General features: G+C 47.8%; 3 protein-coding genes and 1 long non-coding RNA gene across 10 annotated transcripts; 2 read left to right on the top strand and 2 right to left on the bottom strand.

Annotated features, from left to right (window-relative positions):
• Positions 1-99: 99 nt before the first annotated feature.
• On the bottom strand, positions 100-6,322 carry GEMIN6 (gem nuclear organelle associated protein 6). Of its 3 annotated transcripts, none has more exons than XM_077176030.1 (3): positions 6,062-6,322; positions 3,353-3,498; positions 100-1,507 (listed from the first exon to the last, which is right to left on the bottom strand). In XM_077176030.1, the coding sequence occupies exons 1-3, from the start codon at positions 6,143-6,145 to the stop codon at positions 1,132-1,134; spliced, it is 606 nt and encodes a 201-aa protein (XP_077032145.1). In that variant the 5' UTR covers positions 6,146-6,322; the 3' UTR covers positions 100-1,131. The 3 variants fall into 3 exon arrangements, with proteins under 3 accessions (XP_077032145.1, XP_054484724.1, XP_054484725.1); XM_054628749.2 differs by lacking the exon at positions 6,062-6,322 and adding an exon at positions 5,630-5,846; XM_054628750.2 differs by lacking the exon at positions 6,062-6,322 and adding an exon at positions 4,760-5,574.
• On the top strand, positions 5,868-11,842 carry LOC129117839 (serine/arginine-rich splicing factor 7). Its single transcript, XM_054628748.2, has 9 exons — positions 5,868-5,981; positions 6,318-6,498; positions 6,631-6,807; positions 7,696-7,770; positions 7,861-7,962; positions 8,317-8,370; positions 9,964-10,008; positions 10,581-10,616; positions 11,528-11,842. The coding sequence occupies exons 1-9, from the start codon at positions 5,954-5,956 to the stop codon at positions 11,580-11,582; spliced, it is 753 nt and encodes a 250-aa protein (XP_054484723.1). The 5' UTR covers positions 5,868-5,953; the 3' UTR covers positions 11,583-11,842.
• GALM (galactose mutarotase) lies at positions 7,808-23,204 on the bottom strand. 3 transcript variants are annotated; one of them, XM_054628747.2, is made up of 8 exons: positions 21,537-21,732; positions 20,894-21,048; positions 17,938-18,144; positions 16,496-16,577; positions 15,654-15,795; positions 15,386-15,560; positions 14,790-14,901; positions 7,808-7,947 (listed from the first exon to the last, which is right to left on the bottom strand). In XM_054628747.2, the coding sequence occupies exons 1-7, from the start codon at positions 21,730-21,732 to the stop codon at positions 14,824-14,826; spliced, it is 1,035 nt and encodes a 344-aa protein (XP_054484722.1). In that variant the 3' UTR covers positions 7,808-7,947; positions 14,790-14,823. The 3 variants fall into 3 exon arrangements, with proteins under 3 accessions (XP_054484722.1, XP_077032144.1, XP_054484721.1); XM_077176029.1 differs by lacking the exons at positions 7,808-7,947; positions 21,537-21,732 and adding exons at positions 11,394-11,565; positions 23,078-23,204; XM_054628746.2 differs by lacking the exon at positions 7,808-7,947 and adding an exon at positions 11,394-11,565.
• LOC129117841 (uncharacterized) lies at positions 21,083-24,819 on the top strand. 3 transcript variants are annotated; one of them, XR_013181529.1, is made up of 4 exons: positions 21,083-21,441; positions 21,601-21,924; positions 22,670-23,765; positions 23,948-24,819. It is a non-coding gene; the product is annotated as an uncharacterized LOC129117841 (long non-coding RNA). The 3 variants fall into 3 exon arrangements; XR_013181528.1 differs by having other exon boundaries at positions 21,083-21,465; positions 21,601-21,940; XR_008533922.2 differs by having other exon boundaries at positions 21,084-21,465.
• The last annotated feature ends 640 nt before the right edge of the window (positions 24,820-25,459 follow it).

The following is a 25,459-nucleotide window of genomic DNA, read 5'->3' as shown; positions in this document are numbered from 1 at the left end:
CCTCGGGAGTTCAGGCCCTGCTTTCTCCCCTCGTATCTGACATGGAGCTGAAGCTGTTGTGTGTTGGCATCTCCCAACCTTTCCAGGGAGACACAGTAATGGATGGGCAGCAGACATTTTTTAATTAAAAATCAACATAAACCTGACAGATAAAAAGTAATTTTAGGTAAATCCTAGCAAGAATGAGGAGAGCCTTTTAGGAACAAGGGTTAGGCAGACTTTCCAGCTGCTTTTGAGCATACCAGTGTGCTTATCTCCTAATAAGGCAGAACAAATACACTGAGATAAATGAGGGCTCTAATGTTCCTCACTGCATTAATAATCTCAAGAATAATCACATAATGATTCCTGCATCACATGTTGGCATAAACTAGAAACAGAGCATTAAAAAACACAAACTTACTGAATTGCAATACATTTTCCTTTTACAGAACACTGTTTTTCCAAGCACTGCTGTTCTAAAATAACAAATATAGACAGGTAATCGTTTTAAAACCTGCTACTTGCCTGCTAATCTTCCCTAATAATTTTACAAACTCGGACATCCATTGTAGTTTATGTTCTAAACTAGGAGAACAGTAATGGGAAAAACAACCAACCAACCAGCCAGGAAAACAAAACAAACAGCTTTCTAAACATTTTTTTTTCTGAATTTTTTTTTTAAGTTGGTTTGGGAATTCATCATTCTCTTTCTTAAAGAAAAAAAGGAAAGTATCTGGTAAACAGTTCAAATAAACATGCCTTCAGCACTAGATAATTAAACTAGTTTTAAAGGGAAAACATTTAACATTTAAAATTTAAATACATTTAAACGGAAAAGTTTAAATGTATTATAGATCATCTTTTACAATATTGTTACAAAAACTCTAAACTGACAAACTGACAAATCAGTTTAATACATCAGCATTATCCAAGTTTGCTTCTAATAAAAATAGCACATGAAAAAATGCTTGTGCTTTGAGTTTATTCTTTTTTATTCCTTCCTTTACATACAAAAAAATCAAGACGAAAGTACGCAAAACGCAGCATTTCTGCAACTAGTGAATATTGACACCCAGGAGAGCTCCTAAAAGAGGGTGGTTCCTAAACCAGGAGAGCTCCTGGAGTCCAAAGGCCTCCCAGCAGGAGCCCTCAGTGCTGCTGTTGCAGGAAGCCCTGCAGCAGGCCCTGCACTCGGGCCAGGATGATCTCGTTGGTGCTGCTGCACTGCTCGGGGCCGTACGGGGGCTCGATGCTCAGCACCCCCGCCACGCTCAGCGTCCTGCCCAGCTCCCCCTGCTCGCCCACGGGGATGTGGTTTGTCTCCAGCCACGTCTTCAAGGCGTTCTTCCTCCTCTCCAGCTCCTCCGCGCTGTAGGCTTGGCTTTCCTCGGGCGCGACGATGCGAGCAAGGCGCTGCTCCATGTCACTGTCCCCTTCCTGCAGGACCTCCACCTCTTGGACAGCATGGCCCATGACGAATGAGATGGATCCTTTCTCGTTCTCTGGGAATGTTGCAAGGACAATGCTATCAAGGAAAGAAGATCGTGTAAGTTCCTGTTCTTGACTGAAGATTGAGAAGCAGCTTCCAAGGTTTTGGAGATAAGAGCTCATTAGCATCACCCTAACCCAGGTACTTAGGCAATACCCAGCACCCAGCATTTTCCTTTGAAAAGCATGCTGCTATACCCTTAAAATACTAAAAATGTGGGGCTCTGCAGAGAATTGCTGGTCTTGAATTTGAAACTACTCCAGACACTATCAAGCAGAATATTAATGTACACTTTGCTTCAAAAAATATAAAGACAAGTCTGGAAATCTAAATATTTTTGTGCAGCTTTCCAACACTGCTGAAGAACCTAAAACATTTCAACATTCAGAAACAGTGATACCTTCATACATACAGTACTTTGAATGCTGAACACAGCTAACAACACCAGATCCTTTTAATGAAGAAAGTAATATTTATTGATCATTGCCAAAAGAATATTTTTTTAATGACTGTTGCCAGTTTATGAAATGAAAATACAACAGAACACACTACAGGAGGCTCAGGCTTACATTATAGAAGCCTCGTGTTATCCCAAGGGCACTTGCATCCCAGAACTCCTAAAATGCAAGTAGGAAGGCAGCTGGTTATATTTCTAGGATCTCTCCCTCATATATCAACAAAGAGCATCAGAAACCATTTTCTTCCTCTTGTGGGAAGCAAAATTCCAGAACTTGATACCAGCACTTCACTAGCCTATTACTGCCACCATTAGTGGCAGTAATAGGCTAGTGAAGTAATGAGTTTTTTTGGGGATGTGTCCAGTGAGATATGCCTTGATTTGGGCCTGGACCATCACCAGAATCACTCACAGCTCCATGCACCTTCCTTACCAAAACGATAGGAAACTTCAGGAGATTACTGGAGCTACTTCAGAGCTGAAGCAGCAACCCAGTCTTCTGAAACACATCAGAAGCTGAATGGTTTAGTTTTCAGCCTCCAGCTTGTGTTCATGTAGGACAAGCTCACATCCAATAAGGTATGAAAGAGCTCTGGCAGCAAGGAGACAAATTTCTGCCTACTCCCGGGTGCATTTTGCCTTTCAAACCCTGTTTTCAAGTTACTCACTTGGGATATCAGAGATGTGTGGTACCACTTTCTGTCCAGTGTCCCTGATTTTCCCTGCTTGCTCTCCAGAGAAGCCTTGACACCTTCCTGGGTGTCTGGCTGGAGTGGAAAGCCAGGCATCAATGTAAGAACTCTGGACAAAGGCTAAGGATTTCAACACCTAAAGCACTGAAAACACTCCAGCACTCTTCATGAAACAGGGTTTAGTATATTACCAAAAGCAATCTTTAACACATGGATTGTTGAGAGGTAACAGTACAGCTAAATATTAAGTTTTAAATTAGAGTAAGTCACTTGGAATTATAATACTGTGTGATTTAATATGCTGTTCACTTAGCTTTACTTGTTTAGCATGAGTAGCTGGGTTTGCTGAAGCCTTAGCTGCAAGCTCTGAACTTTCACCTTCAACACATGCATTCAACTGGTAGAGAGCTGATTTTTTAGCAATTCTCCTAGAAGCTGGCACAGTGCTGAGTTTAGAATTTACAGTGAGAATAACATTCCTAGCACACTGATATTTTAGTTGTTGCTAAGCAGTGCTTGTTCTAAATCAAGGGTTTTTTAGTTTCCCATGCTCAGCCAGAGATGAGGTGCACAGGAAGTACAAACCAGAAGACAAGGAGGCTGCAGCCATCAGCAGAAACTGCAACTTAACAAGATAACAAACCATTTTTGTGCTCTAAATAAGTTTGCTTCAGCCTTGGAATCTTTTCTCCTCCTAAAAATCTTGCTTTTCATAAAAGCTTTGGTACTTACGTGGCAGAAACTGGGTCAACTGTTAAAACCCATCCTTCATATTCATGTTTCTCAACTGCAACAACTTTGACCAATTTGTTCACATACGTTTCCCAGTCTAGAGGGCTTTTTCTCTGCCAGTCATTCATATTTCCTACATCCAGGACCTAGAAAACAACCAGATCAGTCAGCAGATGCAATCTTTTTGGTTTGCTCTTTGTGAAAAACACCAATCTTGTTTTAAAATTTTAAACTTGTTTTAAAATTTTAAAACTTTAATAGTAATAAAATGGTAATAAAAATAGCAATATAATTAGAGTAATAAAAATTTTGGACAATTTGGATTAGGACAATATGAGACAATAGCAAAAAAGAGTTATGGATGTCTGGGTACCTTTTTCTGGGCAACATAAGTCCAAAATAGGACACACATTAACAGAGCATTAACCCTTAAAAACAACACCCTGTTGCATATTCATACACTTCATACATGATGCATAAATTCCATTCCAACAAAGGATTCTGCCTGGTCATTGTCAACTTCTTCCTCTGAATCCTAATGTGTCTCATGGCTGAACGGGGCAGGAAGAAGTTCGTTTCTTCTGATAATGGGGCAATAAATTCTCTGAAAGATTTAGGTGTCCTGTGGCTGCTATCTTGGTGCGAGTCCTTTCTTTAGAAAAAAAGTATCCTACATAGCATAGTTTCTATTTTAACCTTATGTTAAAACTATATTTAACACACTACTTAAGCAAATTAATACAGCATATTAATTTTCTAACATAACACATATTCATTTTAATATTTGCAAAAAGCCAATCATAAAATACGCATTTTTCACACTCTTCACGTCAGGACTGTGTTTGCCACTATGTAAAGATTTGTCTTTAAAAAAAAAAAGGCAAATTTTGCTTTTTTTTTAAAAGCGACATTCACACAAGTGGTTTGTAAAAAGCTGCACTTCTGTAATTCCCCATGGAGTCCACTTGTTTTTAAAGGCACACAGCAAAGCCTCAAACCCCACTGTTCTGGTAACATTAAGCTTTCCCGTTGCATCCAACACTCCATCTATTGCTCTGCTTTGTTACAAAACCTTGGAGGTAAAAGTTCAGCGCCTTTGTTTTGGGCACTGGCGCATCACTGGTGCCCGAGCCCTTCCGCCGCCTTGGACAAGCGCTATCCTACCCTCTCCTCATCCCCTGCGCTGGAGCACCAGCAAGTGCCGTTCCACTCCTTTCGCCCCGTGCAGCATTCCCAGCCCAGCACCCCCCAGCGGGGCCGCAGAGCGACGGGTGCAGCGCGGCTCGGGGAGCACAAAGGGCTGGAGGGCGCTTTGTTCCCCGGGAATGCCTTCCCGGCAGGAAGAGCCTGCACGACCCAGCTGGGCGGAGGCAGGAGCCCCGGTCCCCATCCCGCTTTCCCGCTCACCGGCCCCAGTTCCCGTTCGCGTTCCCGCCGAGGGCCCCTGGGATCTGCCCCAGGCGGTGCCGCCGCTTCCTGGCGCCGCCGCCGAGCGCCTTTCCCCGGCCCGGGTTAGCACCAAGTGCTCCCGTGCGGGGTTTTACAGCTGCGGGGGGAGGCACATAAATGACACGGAGGCTTGCACGCATCAGGCCGGGTCGCAAAACAAGGAGTCGGGGCACGTGTGGCACTTCAATGCCGCTGCCTTCGGCCCCTCTGGAGCTGCTGGATTTGCTCCTGGGCTGCTCCTGCTGGCGCGGTGAGATTGCGGCCTGCACATGCCAGGCCGTGCCTCGTCCGTGTGTGTTAATAGGGGTAGATGCACGCTCTGTGCATCTGCTACATATAAATAAGGTATTTTTGCTGCCTGGTTGTTGAGTTGCTTTTAGTAGGCTTTGCTGTGCCGCCGTGAAGGTGGGAAGCTTGATTCCAACACCCACCCCACACTTGCTCTGTTTCAGCAGCACTCAGGCAGAGCTTCCTGGGGATGAACCAAAGAAGCTGCTAGTCACTGATTCGCTCATTTGTTAGGAATTTGTGAACGCAAACACGCAATGGTTTTGTGAATGCTAACACAAAAAATATAAAGGGTATAAAATTAGACAGTCATATTTTGGAAGCTTAAAGGAGCTATTTCCTTTTTTTTTTCCTTTCTTTTTGAGGGTCTCAATTCAGCCTCTCCAGTACTACAGGGATTGTGTGAATGGCTTGTGCCACTGCATTCAGCTACTGCTTTCTTTCAGTCACAGCTCGTTTATTAGAAAGCAGGGAGAGCAAATCTAATAGTTTTCACTCCAAGAATAAGCACTGGCCTGCACCCCAGCGACGGCTACGCACCAGCTGATGGGGATATCACCTCCAATACTGGATGCGTCCAAGGATTGCTCCCACTCAGGAGGTGCCAGGACAGAAAGGCCCCGCTGGCTTTACTTCCATCGGGCAGATGATCACCTGCAGCACCAGCAACAGGACAGGGACTCCGTTTTCTCAGGAAAAGGCGCTCCCACTCACTCCTTCAATTCCTATTTCAGGCCCCAAGTCCCATTCAGAAGCCCGCCCCTGGCGCATGCGCGCCTCCGCGCGGCGCGGGGGAGGCGGGGGAGCAGGCCAGGGGGCAGGCGCGTGCGGCGGCGCGTGCGCGCGGGCGGCGGAGCCGTCGGGATGTCGCGTTACGGCCGCTATGGAGGCGGTGAGAGTTCCCGGGGGCCGCGGGCGGCGGGCGGCTGCGCGGGCGGGAAGGCGAGACGGGTCTGAGAGAGAGGCGATTACCGTGGGGAGCTTCCCGAGTGCCGGGCGCCGGTGGGGAGGGGAGGAAGGCGATGCGGCCGCCGCCGCCGTTGTCGCCGCCGCCATTTTGCGTCAGCGGCCGTGGGGGAGGGCGCGCGGCCGGGCGCGCGGCGCTCGCGGTGAAGGCGGGAAGGGGCCGCGCGGACAAGATGGCGGCGGCCGGGGGAGGGCGGGGCGGGGGCTGATGCTGAGCCCGCTCCCGGCCCCGCGCTGACCCCCGGTCCGCTTGTCCCCGCAGAGACCAAGGTGTACGTGGGCAACCTGGGCACGGGCGCCGGCAAAGGCGAGCTGGAGAGAGCTTTCAGCTATTATGGACCGCTGAGAACCGTGTGGATCGCCAGGAACCCGCCGGGGTTCGCCTTCGTGGAGTTCGAAGACCCCCGGGATGCTGAAGATGCTGTCCGTGGACTTGACGGGAAGTACGTGTCCATTCCGCGTGTTTGCCGAGGCTTCTGAGAGAGAAGCGGGGTTTATCTCGCTGGTCCCTGTGCTTTTGTAGTTCTGTCATGGACTGAGAGGTGTAACCCAAACCCTTCGTGGACTCGTTGCAGGGTGATCTGCGGCTCCAGAGTCAGAGTGGAAGTATCCACAGGGATGCCGCGCCGCTCCCGCTACGACCGGCCCCCCGCCCGGCGCCCCTTCGACCCCAACGACAGATGCTACGAGTGTGGTGAGAAAGGCCACTATGCCTATGACTGTCACCGCTATAGCCGGCGAAGGAGGAGCAGGTACGTGCGGGGTCGGGGCGGCCGCGTTGCTTCGCCAGCTCGCTTTTGTGTAGTTCTTGTTAGCAAAAAACACAATGTTACACCAGTTTTCTTTAAACTTTAACGCTAGAATAAATGTATAGGTGTATATTACAATTTGTTGCTATTTCTATCAAATGTTACTATTTTAATAATCAACCTGGTCAAAACCTTTCAGGTTTCTTCGTTTGAGTCAGTCGCCTTGATTCAGAATGTCACGAGCCTTAAGATTTCATGCTGAGGCGCCTTGCAAATCCGACACTTAAGATCCTCCTAGACCTTGAGGTGATCAGCATAAGAGGCCAGATCCCCTCGAGCCATCTACACGTAGCTTCACCTTATTCTTTAAGGGCAGAAAATTTGAGACGGTGACCGCCGTAACAGTAAATTTGGCTTTCAATTGGGGCCCCCCTCCGGTTTAGAAAGAGGAACACCAGATTGACCACATTCCCACCTAGAAAAATCTTCTTGCGTCAATCAAGCCTCACCCTGGCTCATTGGGCTGTCAGTTTGATCGTCGTTAGATTGAAGAGAACACCTACCTAGATGCAGCGCTCGCCTATAGATACTTCTAGATCGTCTAGATCTGCTAGACCTTGGGCCAAAGAGGGTCGACCTGCAAACTTGCAAGGTTTATTTTAAATACGCATTACAGTGTTTTCTATTCTAATGTAATTCTGCAATGTAATTCAGCTTTTAACATTTTTCTAGGTAGTAAAAATGCTCAAGACAAGTAGGCCCAGACATTTTTCCAACTGACAGATGCTAGTTCTTTAGTTGTCTGAAAAAAGTTTTGACTTCAGCAGGGCCTCACACGTGCGGGTTGCTGCAGCTGTCTGCTGATACCTGTTTTTTCTAACCTAAACCCAGGTCCCGGTCTAGATCCCGCTCGAGGTCCCGAGGGAGAAGGTATTCCCGGTCACGCAGCCGCAGCCGTGGTAGGAGGTGTGTTTGAGTTTGTCTTTTACTCCTGTTTCCTTCTTTTGCCTAGAAAAAGCTACACTTGAACAACTCTTGGAATTGTTTTCTCTGCAGGTCCAGGTCAGCTTCCTATCGTAGGTCCAGGTCCGTGTCTCCTCGTAGGTCTAGGTCTGTGTCTCCCCGCCGGTCCCGGTCGGGTTCCTTGAAGAGATCAAGGTAATTAGTGCTGATTTTTACTGTGTGATTTATTTTTGTTGCTGTTTTCTTGTTTTAATTAGATTCCAAAAGGTATTGGATAATAGCTTTCAAAAGATGCTGACCTCTAGAAGTCTGCATGCTTTTATAAGTTTCTGATAATCCTAGTTAAATTCACAGGAGTTTTGAGATCTTGCCTTGAGATAGTGGCATCTACCACGATTGAATTTCTCTGGCTAAAATGTCTAATGATCATGTAGATCCATGATCATGTATGTCTTAAGTTCACAAGTAGACATTAATTTGTATAGTGCTGTAATTGTCATTGCTTCTTGAGTTTATTTATTTTTAATTTATCTTAATTTTTAATTTCAGGTCTAGATCAAGATCCAGATCTAGATCCAGATCTGTTACATGGCCCCGAAGCAGGTACGTGACTATAGGTAGTTGGCAAAAGTTGCTTAGAAGTCTCATTAGGCTCTCTTAACAACTGTTAAGGTTTTTTTCCAGGAAAAGATGTGTTTTCCCTTCACTAACTTAGGGGTCTGTAGTTCTGAAAAGCAGCACAGAAGATTGTTCTTCCTCTTTTTATTCTTTTGCACACCACTAATATCTAGGTCCCCATAGGCATCAGAAATACTGGTTTGATCAGGTTGCATTAACAGCTAACAAATGTAGAATTAATCTCAAAAGTTTCATTTTCTTTGTGTAGCACACACAGGATTGGGATTCTTCCCACTATTTTTCTGAGAAAGCAGGATGCCCTTCCAGTGGTGTGTTAATGTTTGGTTGTCTGCAGCCTGGCAAGTCTTGAAGGGCTTGCTGGTGTCCTGAGTGTTACAGCTACAATTCCAGCTCTGTTGAATATCAGTGTAAATCTGCAGGAGCTGATTTTGATTTGAGATAAACACCTGTCAGAATTATTTTGTACCAATAAACGTATCACAGGAGCAACAGTCAGATTCTGAAGGAACACAGGATATTATTTGTTCCCTTAAACTTCACTTGATAGTAAGTAAGAGCAGCCTGTGCTTCATGGCTCACCACTGTTCACTGTCAGTGATGAGGCCAGAAACAGCTACAGTCAGAAGACTCTCTAAGAGGAAAACATCTTGATTTTAGCACCATTGTTTTCTCCTTCTGGTACCATGCTGGATTTCTGCAGGGTTAAGGATACTTGTAGTGACACTTCTGGACTGTTGTGTGACACTTTGCATTGTAAGTAGGGATTAAGTGACTGAGGCATAGGAAGTTACAGATCTACAACTAGCCAGAAGTGGCAGAATAATTGTGCTTATGTAATTGAAAGATTATTTCTTTACAGAAGAGCCCAAGGAATGCATTGCACCCAGAAACAGGCTCTAGGTTCATGAGGGAGACCAACTAAATGAGTACATGACATTGCTGGTTTGACAGTGTCACAACACACATCTGGAAATTGTTGTGGGAAGCCTTGGATGTGGAATGTAGAACACTTCTTGGGGGACCTCAAAATTTCAGTGAGGCTTTCAGGCAATATTAATGTTCCTGTGGTGCAGCAGCTCACTCAAAGGTGGACATTTTCCACATTTTTTTTCATAAGGATTAAGTTCAAAAGTTCAAAAAAAAAACTTGAAGTGGATATATAAGATGAACTTCACAGAGAAGATACTTCTAGGAATGAGCTGTCTGCAATTGCAGTGGCAGATGTTGCTCAAGTCTAATAAAACCTGCAAGTTTAGAGCATGGCTTTTTATTAGCTCTCTGAAAATACTGGTCAGGATTTGGGTTGTTCCTGTGTTCCTCCCACCTGCATCAGCAAACACTGGTCATCAGCTAGGGACCAAACCAAAGTACAGAGCAACATGTGCAGCATCCATGTAAAAAGACTTCTTTGGAAACTTAGTAGGCAAAACCCTGGAAACTTACAGGATTCTGTGTACTCAGCATGACAGTGCTCATCCACTGGGTGTGAATCCTGCTGTCCCAAACGTGGGAACCTGCATGTTCTGTTTCCCTGCTGAGCTGTGTTTTTTCTTGCAGGTCTAGGTCTCATGGCAGATCAAAGTCTGGCTCGCCAGCTAAGAGGTGAGCACACACACATAGAGCCTGCAGTAGCATCTCAAATTTAGGTTTGCATGATTAACAGAGCCTGGTCCTTTAGAAAAATATCCTCCTAACGTGGGTCCCCAGCTAATCTCTTTGTGATATGACAGAAATTACAGCATTTCCTCTGCAGCTCTTTGGGGTGGGTTCCTTACCTGTCTCCGGGTTTTCATTAACTCTTGGTAGTTTCCAACACAGTACTAATTTTTGTGCCTTTGTACTCAGTTCTGTTACATTTTTCTATCCATCAGATAAAGACCTGAGCTCTGTTAATGCTTTTCATAAAACAGCAGTCTGGTGATGTTGCTTTTCTCAAAGCATCACCTTAGTACCACCCCTTGTTTTTCTGTTTGTCTGCTGAAGAAAGTTGCTTAAAAAGCAACTCCACACTAAATAAATGGAGAATCACTGTCAGAGTAAAAGTTGATCTGAAAACTACCATTGGAAAGACCTGGCTAGATTCCTATAGTTTACTTTCTGGTAGGTTGGGGGTTTTTTAAACATAAAAGTTGATTTGACATTGAAGCTGCATTGGTGCTGTTCTGTTTTGGCAGCCGGTCCAAGTCCCGGTCAGCGTCTCCAAAGAGAAGGTACGTTGGTCTCCTACTAATAGCATAGACTCCATAGAGCTGGCATTTTGGTGTCTGCACTGATCTCTGCTGAGGAGTTTGACTGCTGCTTGTAGGAAAGTACTGGAAAGGTATTTTGCTGTGATCTCCTTCACAGCAATAATGTTGTGGTTATGGCTTTCTATATGGTAATATGTATGTGTGGTGATAAATGCTCAAGATTATGTAGCAGTGTCTTGTTGTCTGCTCCTTTTGGTTCACTGACAGTTTTATTGCACAGGGACTGATGAGCTTAAAGCATAGAATAAATGTAGGAAATCAGCTTTCAGTCTCATTAAAAGCTACATTGACATTGAGGAAGATGGAGTGGAGTACCCTGCCACAGCAGTCAGGAATGGATGATCGGGCCTGTTATGTTCACTGCTGTTAGATTATTTTTTTCTTTTGCAGTAAGTCTGTAAATAGTTTTCTCTCTCTGTGTATATGCGCAGAGTAATGTGTGTGTGAGAGTGACAGAATCAGCAGCATTTTTCCCTAATTAGAATTCTTTAATAGTTCATTTTTACAACTTTAAAGTCAAACAATCACAAGGGCATGAAAAAGTGCTCCTAAATGCTGAGTGATCATCATGATAGGTTTTGACAAGCTGCTGTATCAGAACAGTGAAGAAGTATCTTGCCCCTTTGGAGGTCACTATTAATAATACCCTTAGGATGGCCTTACAGTGATCTCATTTTAAAAATAACAGTAAAGAAAAAAGTGTTATCTCCAGATCATCAGCCCATTAACTTTTGTCAGTAGTGACTGGTTATTTTATTTAAGAAGTACTTAAAGGGAGCCAGAGTCTGGGTATACTCCTGTTGCTTTTTCCTGTATTTGTGATTCCCAAGCATTTCTACTGAAATGTTAATTGTGGATTGTTTTCCTTTCAGCCGTTCACCATCAGGAAGCCCTCAACGAAGTGCAAGTCCTGAAAGAATGGATTAAAGTTGTGAAGTTAATCTTTTAGGAAGAAAGTTATTTTGCTTACATTATTATAAGGGATTTTGTGGTGTCTTTGTAAATGTAAGAATGTAGATAGAAGAGTATATCAACTAAAATTTGGCATGATTTGGGTCTTCTGAGTTAGTCACACCAATAGACTAGCACAGGTCTCTTTTTATTGTATGAATTAACTTCCTGTGATATGAAAATGTGGGACTTTTTTTATTGGCACATTGAAATAAAATGTGTATTTTTAACTAAAACTTCTCTGTAGTAACCCTGCTGCTTCTGTTAACGTTTGGGTAATTTTAGCTGTGTGCCATGTAATGTGGATGAAAAATGTCTAAAATGGGAATCACTAAACCCAGCTGGTGTCTTCTCAAGGTAGTCAGTTTTCACACCTACTGTTGAATGGTCTTCGGTGAAAGGATCAGTTCCTGTTCTCCTTGAAATGGAATTTAAATACCATCTCTGTCTGCAGATGGATAAAAATTTGCATATGCCCTTTTCATTTCTTGATACTTAGTGGGCATTCATTTTTCTGCCTGATCTGCTTATTCTGCAAAGCTCAATCTCTGGTGTTAGACTGTAGATACCAGATGCCTCAAAAATCTAAGGATAAACTTTCCTCCAAAACACATCTTCTAAACAAATAACATATGCAGAAACCTTTAAAGGTAATAGAAATGATTAATAACTTGACAATTGCTACTTTTCACGTGTTGCATATTTTAGTTCTTTGGGCTATTGATGTAAAGAAAATTCTTCAAAGTACCTCAAGGCGTATTTTCCTTTTTTGAGGGGAAGATTATTAAAATTAAAGATTATCAGCTGCCTTCAGGAGTTCTAACCTGCTTCACAGAAACTGGTATGATTGTCAAGCAGCCCTTATCCTGGAGATGGCTTTGTTGAATGATCCCAATTACTTACAGCAAATACACAACCTGCAGGAGTCATTATTTGTGTATAGATGTGTCAAATTGTCCTCATTCTGTATGAAGGAATTGCATGATAAAGCGCTTCAACACAGATCACAGCAAGGGACTGGCAACAGTGTTGGACTGTGAACAAAAAGCTGGTAGGCAGAGGGGTGAAAAGCATCTTTTCTTCTTGCTGGGATTGGCTATCTAGCAGAAATAAAGGCCAGTTTCAGCAGCAAGTAAGCACTGAAATGGAAAGCCAGGCCTCTTTGGGCTTCTCATGAACTCTTATCAGCAGTTTGCTTCCACTATGTAAACCACAGCATAACAGCTTAAATAAAGTTGCAAGATGATTTTGTTACACGTGGGGTAACACATGGTTTTCAAGAAACAGATTTCCTGTTAATGACTGCATGGAGCTTTTCTGGGGGATGAGTCAACAGTCCAGATCCTGAAGGTGCTGTTCTGCTGCAGCATCCTCTGGCCTTTATTCCTGGTCCTCACTGTGCCTGGATCCTCTCTGGGGCTCACCATGGCCATTGGTGTTGGAGGCGGATTCTGGCCATACTCACCAAATCCCACTGTGGCAGAGCTGACACAAATGTTACCCTGCAGTGATTTAGCCCAAATGCCTGAAGCCTGTGATATGTGTTTGGAATATTTTACTGGTTGTACATTGTGTACCTGGTGAGAGGCACACGTACGCCCCTGCTCTGGAATTTCATCACCTTTTCTTTTCTGTACTCTCAAGGCAAACCTGCTCCACAATAAACCTGCAGACTGACACGACAGCTCTACTGGTACCTGTTTTTCAGTACCCAGAGACACTGGAAGACTGAGCAGAAGAGCCTGGGCTCTCTCTGGGGGGGCTGGGGTTCCTCTAAACCCACACGTGAGAACCTGAGCAAGGAGTGGGGCTGTGCTGGTGCGGGCAGCCACTCCAAAGGACAGCCAGCACTTTGTAAGGTGCAGAGGGGGAGCAGTGACAAAGATGGCATCTGTGCTTTTGTGCAGCTGTGCTGTCCAAAATTGAGGTCTGGCCTGAGTTTGGAAGGATTTCACCACAAATTCCACACAGTGTTTGGGAGCAGTTGGAAAAGATGCCCTGCCACAGGGGTGCATTGTGGGACTGGTGCTGCTGTGACCCTGTGCCTCTGGGCAGGATGTGCACACCCCACACAGGCTGGCTGGGGGCAGGGGGCAAGGGAAGTGTATCTGAGGTCTCCAGTGTGGTGGGCAAACCCCACTCTCAGGGAAAATGCGGTTCCCCTGGTTTCCGATCTGGTGTTCCCTGTTGGTGAGCTTTGTTCTGCAAGGGATACCAGCCCTCACAGGCAATGTGACCTGTGCAGGGCAGGAGAGTAGCAGGCCACCTTCTTTCGGTGTCAGGGTGGCAGAACTGACTGTGACAGGGCTGCCACATTTGCAAGCCCGATGGCCAGGCACTTCCCCCGGGGGCAAGGGCATTCCTGCATCTCTGCAGCTGAGGAAGCTTGGTGAAGTGCTGCAAGCCCTGGGTGCAGCAGCATGGCAGGAGAAGGTGGGACACAGTGCCTAATGCAAGGACTGTCTGCCTGTTTCCCTGGGGGGTGGGCTAGCTCCCTAATAAGACAGTCCTGTCATCCCCTGGCTTGTGCCAATTTTCTGAACCCTCAGAAACACGGAGGTTTTCATCACATAGTTCCCTGATAAAAGATTTTGGAGATTTCATGTGGAAACACAGTGTTAGGATGATGGGTTTTCTCCTGCAGTTGTATCTTCAGGACTAAATGGGTGTGGCCACTTTGGTTCAGCAACCAAGACAGAGCATAGGAGTTTAACCAGAGCATCCAGGGCAGCCAGCTGGGATAATCCCAGCACACTGTCCTCCTTAAAGCTATCCTGCATGAGCACTGCACACCACTTGGAAAGAGCACTTTGATGGAAGGAGCAGATGTTGTAACAAACAACCACAACTGCATCAGCCTTCCCACATGCTCCACATGAATATTACTAGATATTCCCTGCTGTAGTTGGAGCTGTGATGTTGTGCCCCTTAAGGTGTTTTCAGTGCATTTTTATTGCAAAACAAAACCCAATGCCCAGGGTGAGAGGCTGGACAGAGTGTGAGACTTTTGCACAAACCAGATAGCAGCAGAGGTGGTGACAGGAGCTAAAGCCAGCATAAACCACGTGTGAAAACCAGAGAGGAGGATAAAGGCTCCCATATCAGAAGCATTCACCCAGAGTAGTTGGAAAGCTCTGTTTGGCACCTGGCAGAATTTCTGGCTCAGCTGCTGGAGGCACTTACCCCTCTTAGTGCTGGGAGTCAGCAGCCCTTCTCCTCAAGCAGTGTTGAACACGAGCCACGTGGTGTGGTTGTATTCCTCACCCGGATGGAGTAGGGCATTGGGGAAGTGAGGCTGGGGAGAAGCAGCAGCACATCAGTGACTGTGAACACATTCCGTGGGACCAGCAAGCATGGCTGAATCCCTTTGTTCTTCCCAAGGCATATTCCCACAGCTCCCCTCAGCCATTTCCAGCAGCAGTGTGTAACCACCCACCACTTGCCAGTGGGCTGAGTGGGTGAGTCCCACCACTGGTTGAATCCAGGCCGTGAGGAATGACTCAGATATGAAGGATGTGACAAGGCCCCAGTGGGGCCATCTGCTCTAGACCCCACATCTTTGGGAAGCTGGGTTGCACAAGGACAGTCCCTGCTTCACTGACTGACCCCTGTCTAAAGCCACTGTGACCTGTGCCTGCCTCACTTCTGGGGTCTGCAGTGCTCCCTTGACAAGCAGACTCTGTTCCTGCATTTAGGGCCCCTGAGACACGGAGGGTGGTGGGGGTATGTCCCCTGCCACAGGACCCAGGTAACCTGTGGGAGGGGAATGGACAGCTCACCTTGTTAACAGCATCGGGCCAGTTCTGGGTTTCCAGGCAGAAAGCCGAGTGCTTGGGGTATGTGGCAGCACCTTTGCCCTTCAGGGAGCCATCCAGGAAGTTCCCAGTGTAAAACTGGATACCAGGCTGGGTGGTGTGAACCTCCATGGTCCTGCCGGTGGGCGGGTGGAAAACCCTGCAGAGATGCCAGTGGAAGATGACATGGGACTGGCTGAATGGGCACTCCCTGGCTCCAGGGTTGGGGACTCCTGCCAAGGTCCCAGCCTACCTGGCCACAAGGCGTCGATCCTGCCCCTGATGCAGGCAGAAATTGTGGTCAAAGCCATCCAGGTGAAACTTCTGCAAGTGCTTGCCCAGCTCCACAGGCTGCCGGAGATCAAATCCAGTGCCCTGCACAGCGGCCACCTCCCCTAAGCAAGGGGAACAGCAGGCTCAGCCACTCAGCCACATGCCAGCAAAGCCTATTTGTCCCCCAGCATAGCTTGCAGCTCCTGGAGACACTGCAGTACTTAGCAGGGACAAAGCACAGACAAGGAGCAAGAAAACGCATGAAAGTTTGTATATGTACAAACCCAGCATTTTCTCCCTTGTCCTTGTTAAGACTGCTATGGGCATACAGTGTCCTGTGATAAAGCAGCACAAACAACCCCAGGACATACTAAGCCCACTGCAAAACAGTCACCCCAACCCAAAGGTGAGGGGTTTTGCATGGAGGGCAGAATAAGTGCCTTGAAAAAAAAATGAAAATGTTCCAATTCAGGCATTTACATAAAATACAGCAGGTATTGCACACAAGGAGTCTGTCTTTAACAATTGCACAAATCTTATTTTCACCCCAAGACTAAGACTACCCACACAAGAAGGAACTGCAAAAGGCAGGGGTAGCAAGCTGGCCACAACTAAGATGTGAAACAGCTCCGTGGTGAAAGCAGCAGGGAGAAGTGGGGCACATGTGCAGTGGCACTGCACCCAAAGGTGAGGGCCCTGCTGTGCCTGGGGTCCCCTGGCTGCTGGTGTGTCCCCCTTGCCAGGCAGTGCTGCTCCCCACACCCACCAACATTGCTCAGAAAGATCACCTCCACCTGGTGCCACAAGTGCTGCACCACCTACCAGTAGGGATCTGGGTGTCATCCACAGGCAGGTAGGAATCTGCTTCAATGGAGATCTGGTGGTCATAGATATCCCGGGAGCCCTGCAGGAGGATGGGAAATGCTGGGATTCCTGTTCAAGCAGCCCTAAGCACAGTTGTGAAGTGATAGTCCACAGTCGTGCCCCAGCTGATCTGGTAGTGCCTGGAGCACCTCCTGGCCTTCATTCCATCTTGATCTTGGGCACAGGACAAAGGTACTAGCCTGGACAAAAACCTTCATGGGCCCTAGGAGCTGTAAATGCCACAGGGATGAGGCCATCAGTCTGTACTTGTACCTCACTGAGGGCTACCACCCTGCAGACGGACTAGCCAAAACATGCTGGGTACTGAGCACACAGCAGCAGGGAGAAGGGGAAGGAAGCAAGCAAGGGGAAATGCAACCCATCCTCCTGTCTCATCTGCATTGCTGCAGGGGTGTGCTCCTCCTCTTCCACAGCCTCAGGAATGCTGGCAAGGAACCTGCTGGGCTGGAAGGGGAGCAGGCTCAAAGCTGAGCCTTCAGGTCACCATGTAATCTGAGCAGCAATTTCGTGCCCAAAGGTCTCCTGTTCCTGTGGAACACGCCTGAGTTGCACACTGCAAGTGTTGGTATTACTGCACCCCTGGGAGCACCAGCACCAACAACTGCACAGCCATTCTCAGGGCAGCAGCCTGGGCATGGCTCCTGTTCAGAGGGGCTGAGTTGTCTCTCACAAACACTTTTAAGAGCCTTTATCTCACACCCAAGTGTGACTGCACTGTATTATCCTATGGCTCTGCCCAGCAACACTTTATTTCTCAGATCCTTTTCCTCCAAGCCCAGTTATAAACTGTGAGATTAAAACACAGCTGCAATTCACTTGTATGGTTGACATGACCCTGTACAGGTGTGTGGGAGCTCTCTGCGTCCTGCTGCTGCAACCTTGCTAGTCTGCAGTCCTGGCTACCTCACACCCCTCTCTGTGATATTTCTTCTGCCCATTTTGACCTGGGTATTTTGGTGCTGCCACTCCAGGCCCTGATTTCAACCTGCATCACCCTCTCAGAAATGCCAACAGAATACAACTAAGAAATGCCAGGCCACCACTAGGGCATGCCAGCTCAGCACCTCCTCCTTAGTCTTCCCAAGAGATGAGGAGAGAGCAAAATTCCCCAGTTACACACAAAAGGAGAACCAACATGCTCAGCTGGATGTCTCTGTTCAAGAAATCCTGAGACAATGTGTCCTCAGCTGAGATCAACATGATTTAGTCCTGTTCCTGCATGCAGCCCATGATGCACAGAGAGAACCTTCATTGCTGTGTCCTCAAAAGAATGATGTGTCCCCAGACCAGCACGTTGGTGCCAATGACCATCCCATGGGTCCCCAGGCTGTCTTCCTATGCACAGTGTGTCTCCACAGGGCCCATCTCCCCACACTTACCTGCCCTGCCAGGTTGAAGTAGGAGTGGTTTGTCAGGCTGATGGGGGTTGTCTTGCTGGTCTGGGCCTGGTACTTGATGGCCAGCTCCCTGCCACTAAGGGTGTAAGTGACCCAGACTTTCAGGTCACCAGGGTAGCCTTCCTCACCGTCGGGGCTGAGCCGGAAGAAGCGGACGCCATTTGGGAGCACCTCGGCGCTCCAGAGAACCTGCATGGAGCATGGCCTTGGTGGGACAGGAATGGGAGCACAGTGCCCTTCCCTCCTGCCCCAGGATGGCCTAAAAACAGGGACAAAAGGCACACAAGGGATGTTGCACTGAAACAAAGGCTTTTTTCAATTACCTTTCCAAATAAAACACAAGCACTTGGTCAGCCAGGACCACCAGCAGGGAACAAGCTTTCCACGGAGCAGCCAAACAAAGGAGGCAATTTGGCAGTCTGAGGGGGTCTGTTCCAGCCTGTGTTATGCCATGCCTGAGAGTCCACATGTTTGATTTTTGCCCTGCAGCTGGACTTATCTCCCTTTCCACGGATTTTCTCATGTGCAACACCACTTCAACAAGCTGCCACCCAGCACTGGCACTAGGACAGTGTAAGAACACAGTGGGGGCTCCTGCCCAGGGGCTGGGGTTGGGTTAAGCAGCACCAGATATGCTGTCAGACACATCCAGAGAGCTGGGACCTCTCTGGTTCTTGTCGTTGCCAGCAGCCAGCACCAGTGCTCAGCTTGGAGCCAAACATGCTGGCAAGGGAAGCAAGCCAGCACACTGTACACAGCTGCCCAGACAGCCTGTTTGGCCCTGGCCATGGGCCTCATGCTGGGAGGATGGATGTGCAACAAGAGGCTCTCTGAACCTTCACATTTCCCTGAGGAATAGTTACTGTCTAAGCAAAGTGGACAGATTAAGGAACAGGGGCCAGCTCAACGCTGTTGAGTTGATCCCTCTCGTGTCCTACACAGAGATCACCAATATGGGGGCATGGTGAAAAGCCAGCACTTTCACCAAACACAGAATCTGAGGGTGACAAATAACACCTGGCTGCAGAGTAGGCCCTCCTACTCAGCATGCAGTTTGACTGCAGCTCCCATGGCTACAGTAAGGATGCTGCGGGTTTTAAGTACGAGTTTCTATTTAAGTCCTTTGAAAAAAAAGCTATTAAAGTCCAGGAAATGTACAGGTATCACTATTTTTTTTCTAAGATAAGAGAGTTATTTTCAAAAATCCCCCAGCAGTGTGGTCACACACTGCAGCCCTGTAAGTGCAGCTGCAAGATGCTCTCATCAGACCACACACTGACCGCAGCACTGATGTCTGCAAAATCAGGAAAAGCTCAGAAGATGACCAAGATAATCACAGCCAAATGCCAGTATGTGGTCTTTGTTAGGGTAGACCAGTTAGGGCTCACTGTCTCTGAACAGTGAATGTTTCCTGGCTGGAGGGGGTCTTGGGCAGGTGTCCAAGCATGCCCTGTGGAGCAGAGGACACCAAGCTCCAGCTGGGAGATGTCACTACCTTGTCCCCAGCAAGCTGGTGAGACTTCAGCAAGCAAGCATGGTGAAGAAGCAGAAGAAGACACCGCATCCCCTGCCTGCAGAAGACAGTCTGGAAGCCCTGGGTGTGAGGAAATGCATGCTTTCAGCTGCAGATCACAGGTGTCAGGCTGTATAAAGAAACTTTAAACCAACCAAACTGTCTTCTTTGGGGATACAACAGCCAAGCTATCCCCAGTACTCCCTTTTTTCTAAGGCTGCTGAGGAGCATTTCATCCCAACCTGATGCCAGTTCACACTGTGATTTTTTTTTTCAGGCACCCTGACTTTTTTCTCATCAGCCTGGATTCCTTTCACAAAAAAAAATCCCATTAAACCCACAAAAGCAGTTGCACCAGCACATTCATGTGCTCTTTAGGGGAAATGGTGGATCTGTTGCTTGCTGGTTACAAATGCATTTGATCCAACAAAACCCAAGGCTTCAGGAAAGCAGAAACTTCTGAGCCTGCTCTGCAATGGAGCAGGGATATCAGCAAGGCTTTCAAGAGAAGAGATCCTCCACTGCTCTTACCATCTGTACACAAATACCTGACTTGAGCAGCAGCTCTTGGGAGGACAGAGAAAATGCTGAGTGCCCTGGGGCCAGGGAAAGGTTGTTTCATCACAGGAGGTTATAGGGGAGGGCTGGGAAGGAGAGACAGTGATCCTGGATCCTGGGGCATTTTGCAGGCCTGATCTAATCCCCCTCTGCTGTGAGTCAGAGTGAGAGCCTGGGGGACATATTGCAGGATGAAAGAGGCACCAAAGGGGGCAATGCAATGACTGAACCTGCAGCACCACCCTGCTCTCACCTTACTTGGGAGTGCTGTCACAGGCAAGCAACAATGATAAGTTTCTGCAAACTCATGTCCTTCTGACTCTGGGAGGAGCTATGGGCAGGTAACAGCCGAGAAACTGCAGGTGGAAATGAGTCTGCATGGACAGACCACTGTTCCCCAGAACACTTTCTTTGGGCACTTGCACAACTCCATGATGCATTCCAGGTGGTGCAGCTGGTGCCTGGGGAGCCTCCATTGCTCCTGAGGGTAGGTCCTCACTGTTATGTCCCAGCCTAGGCTGTGCAGAAGCAGCACCTTGGCCAGAACAACCCTGTCAGAACTCAGGGGCTCATGAGGCTCAGGGCTGCAGTCACACAGAGGAAGCACAGCAACCCTCTGCTCAGCATCCAAGGATGACATAAGTGAGTCCTGCAAACTCAGGCAAAGACAAGCCAACCCAGCAGCTTGCAGGATCTGTCTCACTTCCCCCTGTTTCTGCACTCACAGCACTTTCTGAGCTGATTAACTCAGTAACCTGATCAACTCAGTAACCACCAGAAAATGCTACAGGGCTCAGGGGTGCAGACATCACACACTCTTGCCATGGCCCCACAGGTTGTATGCTGACAGGACACTGGGATTTTCACCTTGTCAAATCCCTTGGCTCCCCCATGCAGGCTGTTGGGCCCGTTGTTGATGAACAGCTGATACTCCTTCCCGTCCACGCTGAACTTCCCGTTTGCAATCCTGTTGGCAACGCGGCCCACGACAGTACCGAAGAACGGGTGCTTCCCCGTGTAACCTGGCCAGAGAGACAGCACACAGTTAAATAGAACCACTGGAATGGGATGGGCAGTCTCCAGGACCTCCCCATCCTGCTTATGGACCCAAAGTGTCCCTCTCTGCTTCTCTCCAGCGCTAAATAGGTGACTGCAGTCCCAGCGTTTCACAGGACACACAGCTCATTAGTTGTGAGCATCTTTGATTAACACAGCCTGATGGGATCTTGTATTCTTTGCAGATTTGAAGAAAAGGCCTCTGTCACTGCCAGTTAAGGAATGACTCAGAGCTGCCCCAACAGAGTGGAACACTGCCACCAGTGTCCCTGTTCCACGTCCACCACAGAGCCCAGGAGAGGCAGCAGAAACTGTATCTCTTCAGCCCATGATTGGAGGGGGGGGCACCTTACAAGCAGGTCAGGCAGTGTGGCAATAAACCAGTAAGTGCTGGTTAAACTGTCTGATTGTGGGTTTTTAATTTTTTTTTTCAAAGAAACGTATTAAGACCCACCTTCTAAAGTGTCAAATCCTAGGACAATATCTGAAAACTTCCCATCCCTGTCTTTTGTCTCCAGAGTGGTGATGATGCACCCAAAAGACAGGATCTCCACTCTCACGCTGTCCGACTGTAGGACGAACTTCTCCACCTCTTCGCCTCCCTTCTCCGGGGGCATCCGCCCGAACGCCTCTCTCCGCACCGTCGTCATCGCTCCCTAAAAGCCGGCCACAGGCACCTCCGGCGGGAGCCGCAACCCCGCTCGGGAAGGACGCTCAGGACGAAGAAGCAATGGCGGCGGGAAAGGAGCACTCCCAGCTCCAAAGGGCAGCCAGAACAATCCTTGTTCGCTTCCCGTGCGGGGCGGAGCCGTGCCGTGTCCGGCGGAGCGGAGCGCGGAACGGTTGTGACAGTTCAACGTCGGTCACCGCGGGGCAGCGGCCGGCGGGACGGGGCCGGGGGCGGCGGGAAGGATGCCGGGGGCAGCGGGAAGGGTGCCGGGGGCAGCGGGAAGGGTGCCGGGGGCAGCGGGACGGATGCCGAGGGGCAGCGGGAAGGATGCCGAGGGCAGCGGGACGGATGCCGGGGGCAGCGGGAAGGATGCTGGGGGCAGCGGGAAGGGTGCCGGGGGAAGCGGGAAGGATGCTGGGGGCAGCGGGAAGGATGCCGGCGGCAGCGGGAAGGATGCCGAGGGCAGCGGGACGGATGCCGAGGGGCAGTGGGAAGGGTGCCGGGGGCAGCGGGAAGGATGCTGGGGGCAGCGGGAAGGGTGCCGGGGGCAGCGGGAAGGATGCCGAGGGGAGGGAGCGAGGCTGCGGGAGCCGCCAGGCCGGGCAGCCCAGCCACCACCTCGCAAATTCGGGGACCGGAGCATTTCCTCCAGCAGCTTCTCTCGCCCACTTGCATCACACCGGCACGGCTTTCAAGGCCCGTGCAAAGCGTGGCACGACAAAATGCTGTTTCCTCCCCTTGTGCCCTCCCTTAGCCCCTCCACAAGAGACACAAGACAGCACCTGCTCATGGTGCTGGAAATCAGGCTCAGGACATTTGCTGGCCAGGGTGCTGTTATTATCAAAGCTGTGGCTTTGACCCAGACTCCATTAAAAATCATCATCTTCTGAAATGCTGACTTCTGCCTGTCTTTGCAGGTATTTTCAGTCCGCAAGGGAAAACCCAAGCAACATTGAAGTGATGTATGTGCACATTTTTGACCTCTCTAGTGGTCAAGGCCCAAGAACACCTCACTGCAATTTGGTATGGTTGTATTTCCATGAGGGCCCATTTTCAAAATTTGTTCAAAGAACCAATAACTCCCACCAAAAAGACTTAATCGGCCAACCAGAGTTTGCTAAATAATTATTTCCAACACAGCCATCATCTTTTGACAAGACCGACTATGAATTCCAAGCAAACACAGAAACCAAACCTCCCACGGAGGGCTGGGCAGAGATGGTTTGGAAATCTGCATTTCTTTGTTAGCAAAGGCAGTTCCTGTGTTTCCTTCTGCACCTTCACAACCTGTGCTCTCTATCCACAAACATTTGAAGCAAACATACCTTTTTTCTGCTCATCAATAGCACCTCCCATATGAGACAGGATAGGGAGCAGCCCAAATTTTGAAGCGAGGAATGCTCCAGATGGATGGATGGATGGATGGATGGATGGATGAGAGGTCAGTCTCATTTATAACTGATTCATGGAGTGTTTTCATGTGCAGAGCATTTCCAGAAGTTCACTCCTTAGCACTTCAGCTCCCTCAACACCTCTCTCTTAATGTACTTCTCCTGACACAGGAAGCATTTCTGCTCTGCAAAGATAAGATTTCATTAAGCTGTGGGGGTTTTAACACAAGAGGAGGTGCCATTTTGATTTACTTCTCTGATTCACACCAGAAAAGCTCCAGATCCACCTCTTTGTCTGATGTAACAGTCATGAACACTGATTTTCTCACCTCCCTTCACAGATACAAGACCACTCGAGCCCCAGTGACCATCTAAGGTTGTGTGCTTGCAAAAGAAATACCAGAGACCAATCTGTTCATGAACCAACCACACGATTTTCATGCTGGCAGATAGACTTGAAACCAGCTTGCACAAGCCTGAATCCTGCAGAGAACAGTAAGGAGCAATGTCAGCTTTAGGATCTGAGCAAGGTATTCCAAGAATCCTGCTCCATGACTTTGAGGATTTCTCCTGGCTGACCTTCACATTCATCCTGCCCCTCTGCTGCTGGTGACTGGGGGAGGTGAGCAAGGGGGAGGGCAGGATACAAGTCGTGTTCAGCATCTCACCACACTGGATTTTCTTTTTAGTCATTCCTGCTTTTAAAAAAGTGGGGTTTTGGGGCCTTCTTCACTGTGACACTGAGTTTTGCTTAGACTGATGATCAAATGCAAGCTCCTTTCATTTTCTCCTCTTTCATTCCAGAAGAAAACTGCAGTACTGGGCCTGAACACACCTGGCATTGGCAGCAGGGCACTTCCACAGCCAGGGAGTGCTCAGAAGAGCTTGCTATTCATCTCTCAGACTTTGGTTTCACTTCTCTGCCTTGCAGCTCTGCAAAAACAGTGGGGTAGTGCATCAGCTCTCTAGTCCTTATCTGCCCTCTCTCACACTTGGAAATGCAGCAGCCTTTCCCAAGCCAAAATGCAAAATGCTGGTGAGGAACAAGGATTTATCTGCTCTATCACAGCAGGTATAGAAAAAAGAGTGACATGAATGCAGGTTTTGTGCCTGGTCCCACTGCTCCCAGCTCCTCTACACCAGGCAAGATATTTCTGTTTAGTGCAAGAGGCAAGCTGGGAAGTCAGCCTGTGAGTGATCCTGTCTTTCCCCCACCACAAAGCTGGTAAAAAGGCACACTGTGAAAAGGAAATTTGTTATTTTTGTTGTTTGTTTTGGGTTTTTTTGGGTTTTTTTTTAATTATTTTTTTTTTAGGGAGCCATTTAACATACAGTCAACTCCTATCACTATAAAGTTGTTATGAGAAAAATTACAGAGGAGAATTTATTTACCTGGGACCAGGAGCCTGGAAATTCCAAGTGCCTGCAGGGCAGCTACCATTTTGCATAACAGAAGTGAAGCATTGGATATTATACATGCTTATGCTATTTTTGTAGGAATACTTTTATTTTTTCAATATATTTTTCAAAATACTTTCCTTTTTCCCCCCATGATTTTCTTTAATCCAAAATAAAGTAACTTTGCTTAAAAGGCTACAGTCAACCAAAACTCTGTCTCTATGAGATCTCTTTTTATTTGGTCATCAGGCACTTCTGTAATAAATTACATCACTACATTTCCTTCCTTCATTTTGTCTTTATGTTAAATCCAGCTGTGATTTTCAGTTCATTCTGGACACAGAGCAAGATTTGAGGACTCAACTGATTAGGAAAATTATTTTAAAGGGCAATTCAGGTTTCTGATGTGCTGTGCTCACTTATAGGATCCAACTCTGTTCTGAGTTACCCAGACCCATAACCTCCATTTTCATCACAGCTGCCTTCTGCAATGGAACAGGAGAAGGATGTTAATGCCACTCACCATCCTCGAGACAGGTGATAGCGTGTGTGTCATGTGAGGAAACTTTGACAATACTCCTGGCCCAGGTTTTTTGGACCAGATCTCTTGTTTTGGGGAACCCACGGTGTTTGTCTCAGCACCATGAAGTGGCGCAGCTTTGCAGGCAGAGGCCAGGAGCTCTTAAGCTGTTATCACACCAGTGGCATTTTTGATTTGAATGTGACAGAGACACTCCAAACGCTGTAATACTTAAGCAATGCCAATGGTTACAGCTTGCTGTTGCTCAAGAAACTTCCTTGTTCAGTAAGAGCAGCAGTGCTGTGCCCAGCACTGCAGCTGGAGATGTGATCTGTGGGGGCTGGTTGCTGCACAGACACAGAAAGGAACACAGACATTGCTTCTCACACCCTCCAGCA

This window comes from Agelaius phoeniceus, chromosome 3 (assembly GCF_051311805.1).
Source record: "Agelaius phoeniceus isolate bAgePho1 chromosome 3, bAgePho1.hap1, whole genome shotgun sequence".
Lineage (NCBI taxonomy): Eukaryota > Metazoa > Chordata > Aves > Passeriformes > Icteridae > Agelaius > Agelaius phoeniceus.
The sequence above is the reverse complement of the archived record's forward strand: the minus strand, read 5'-3'. Positions and strand labels throughout refer to the sequence as shown.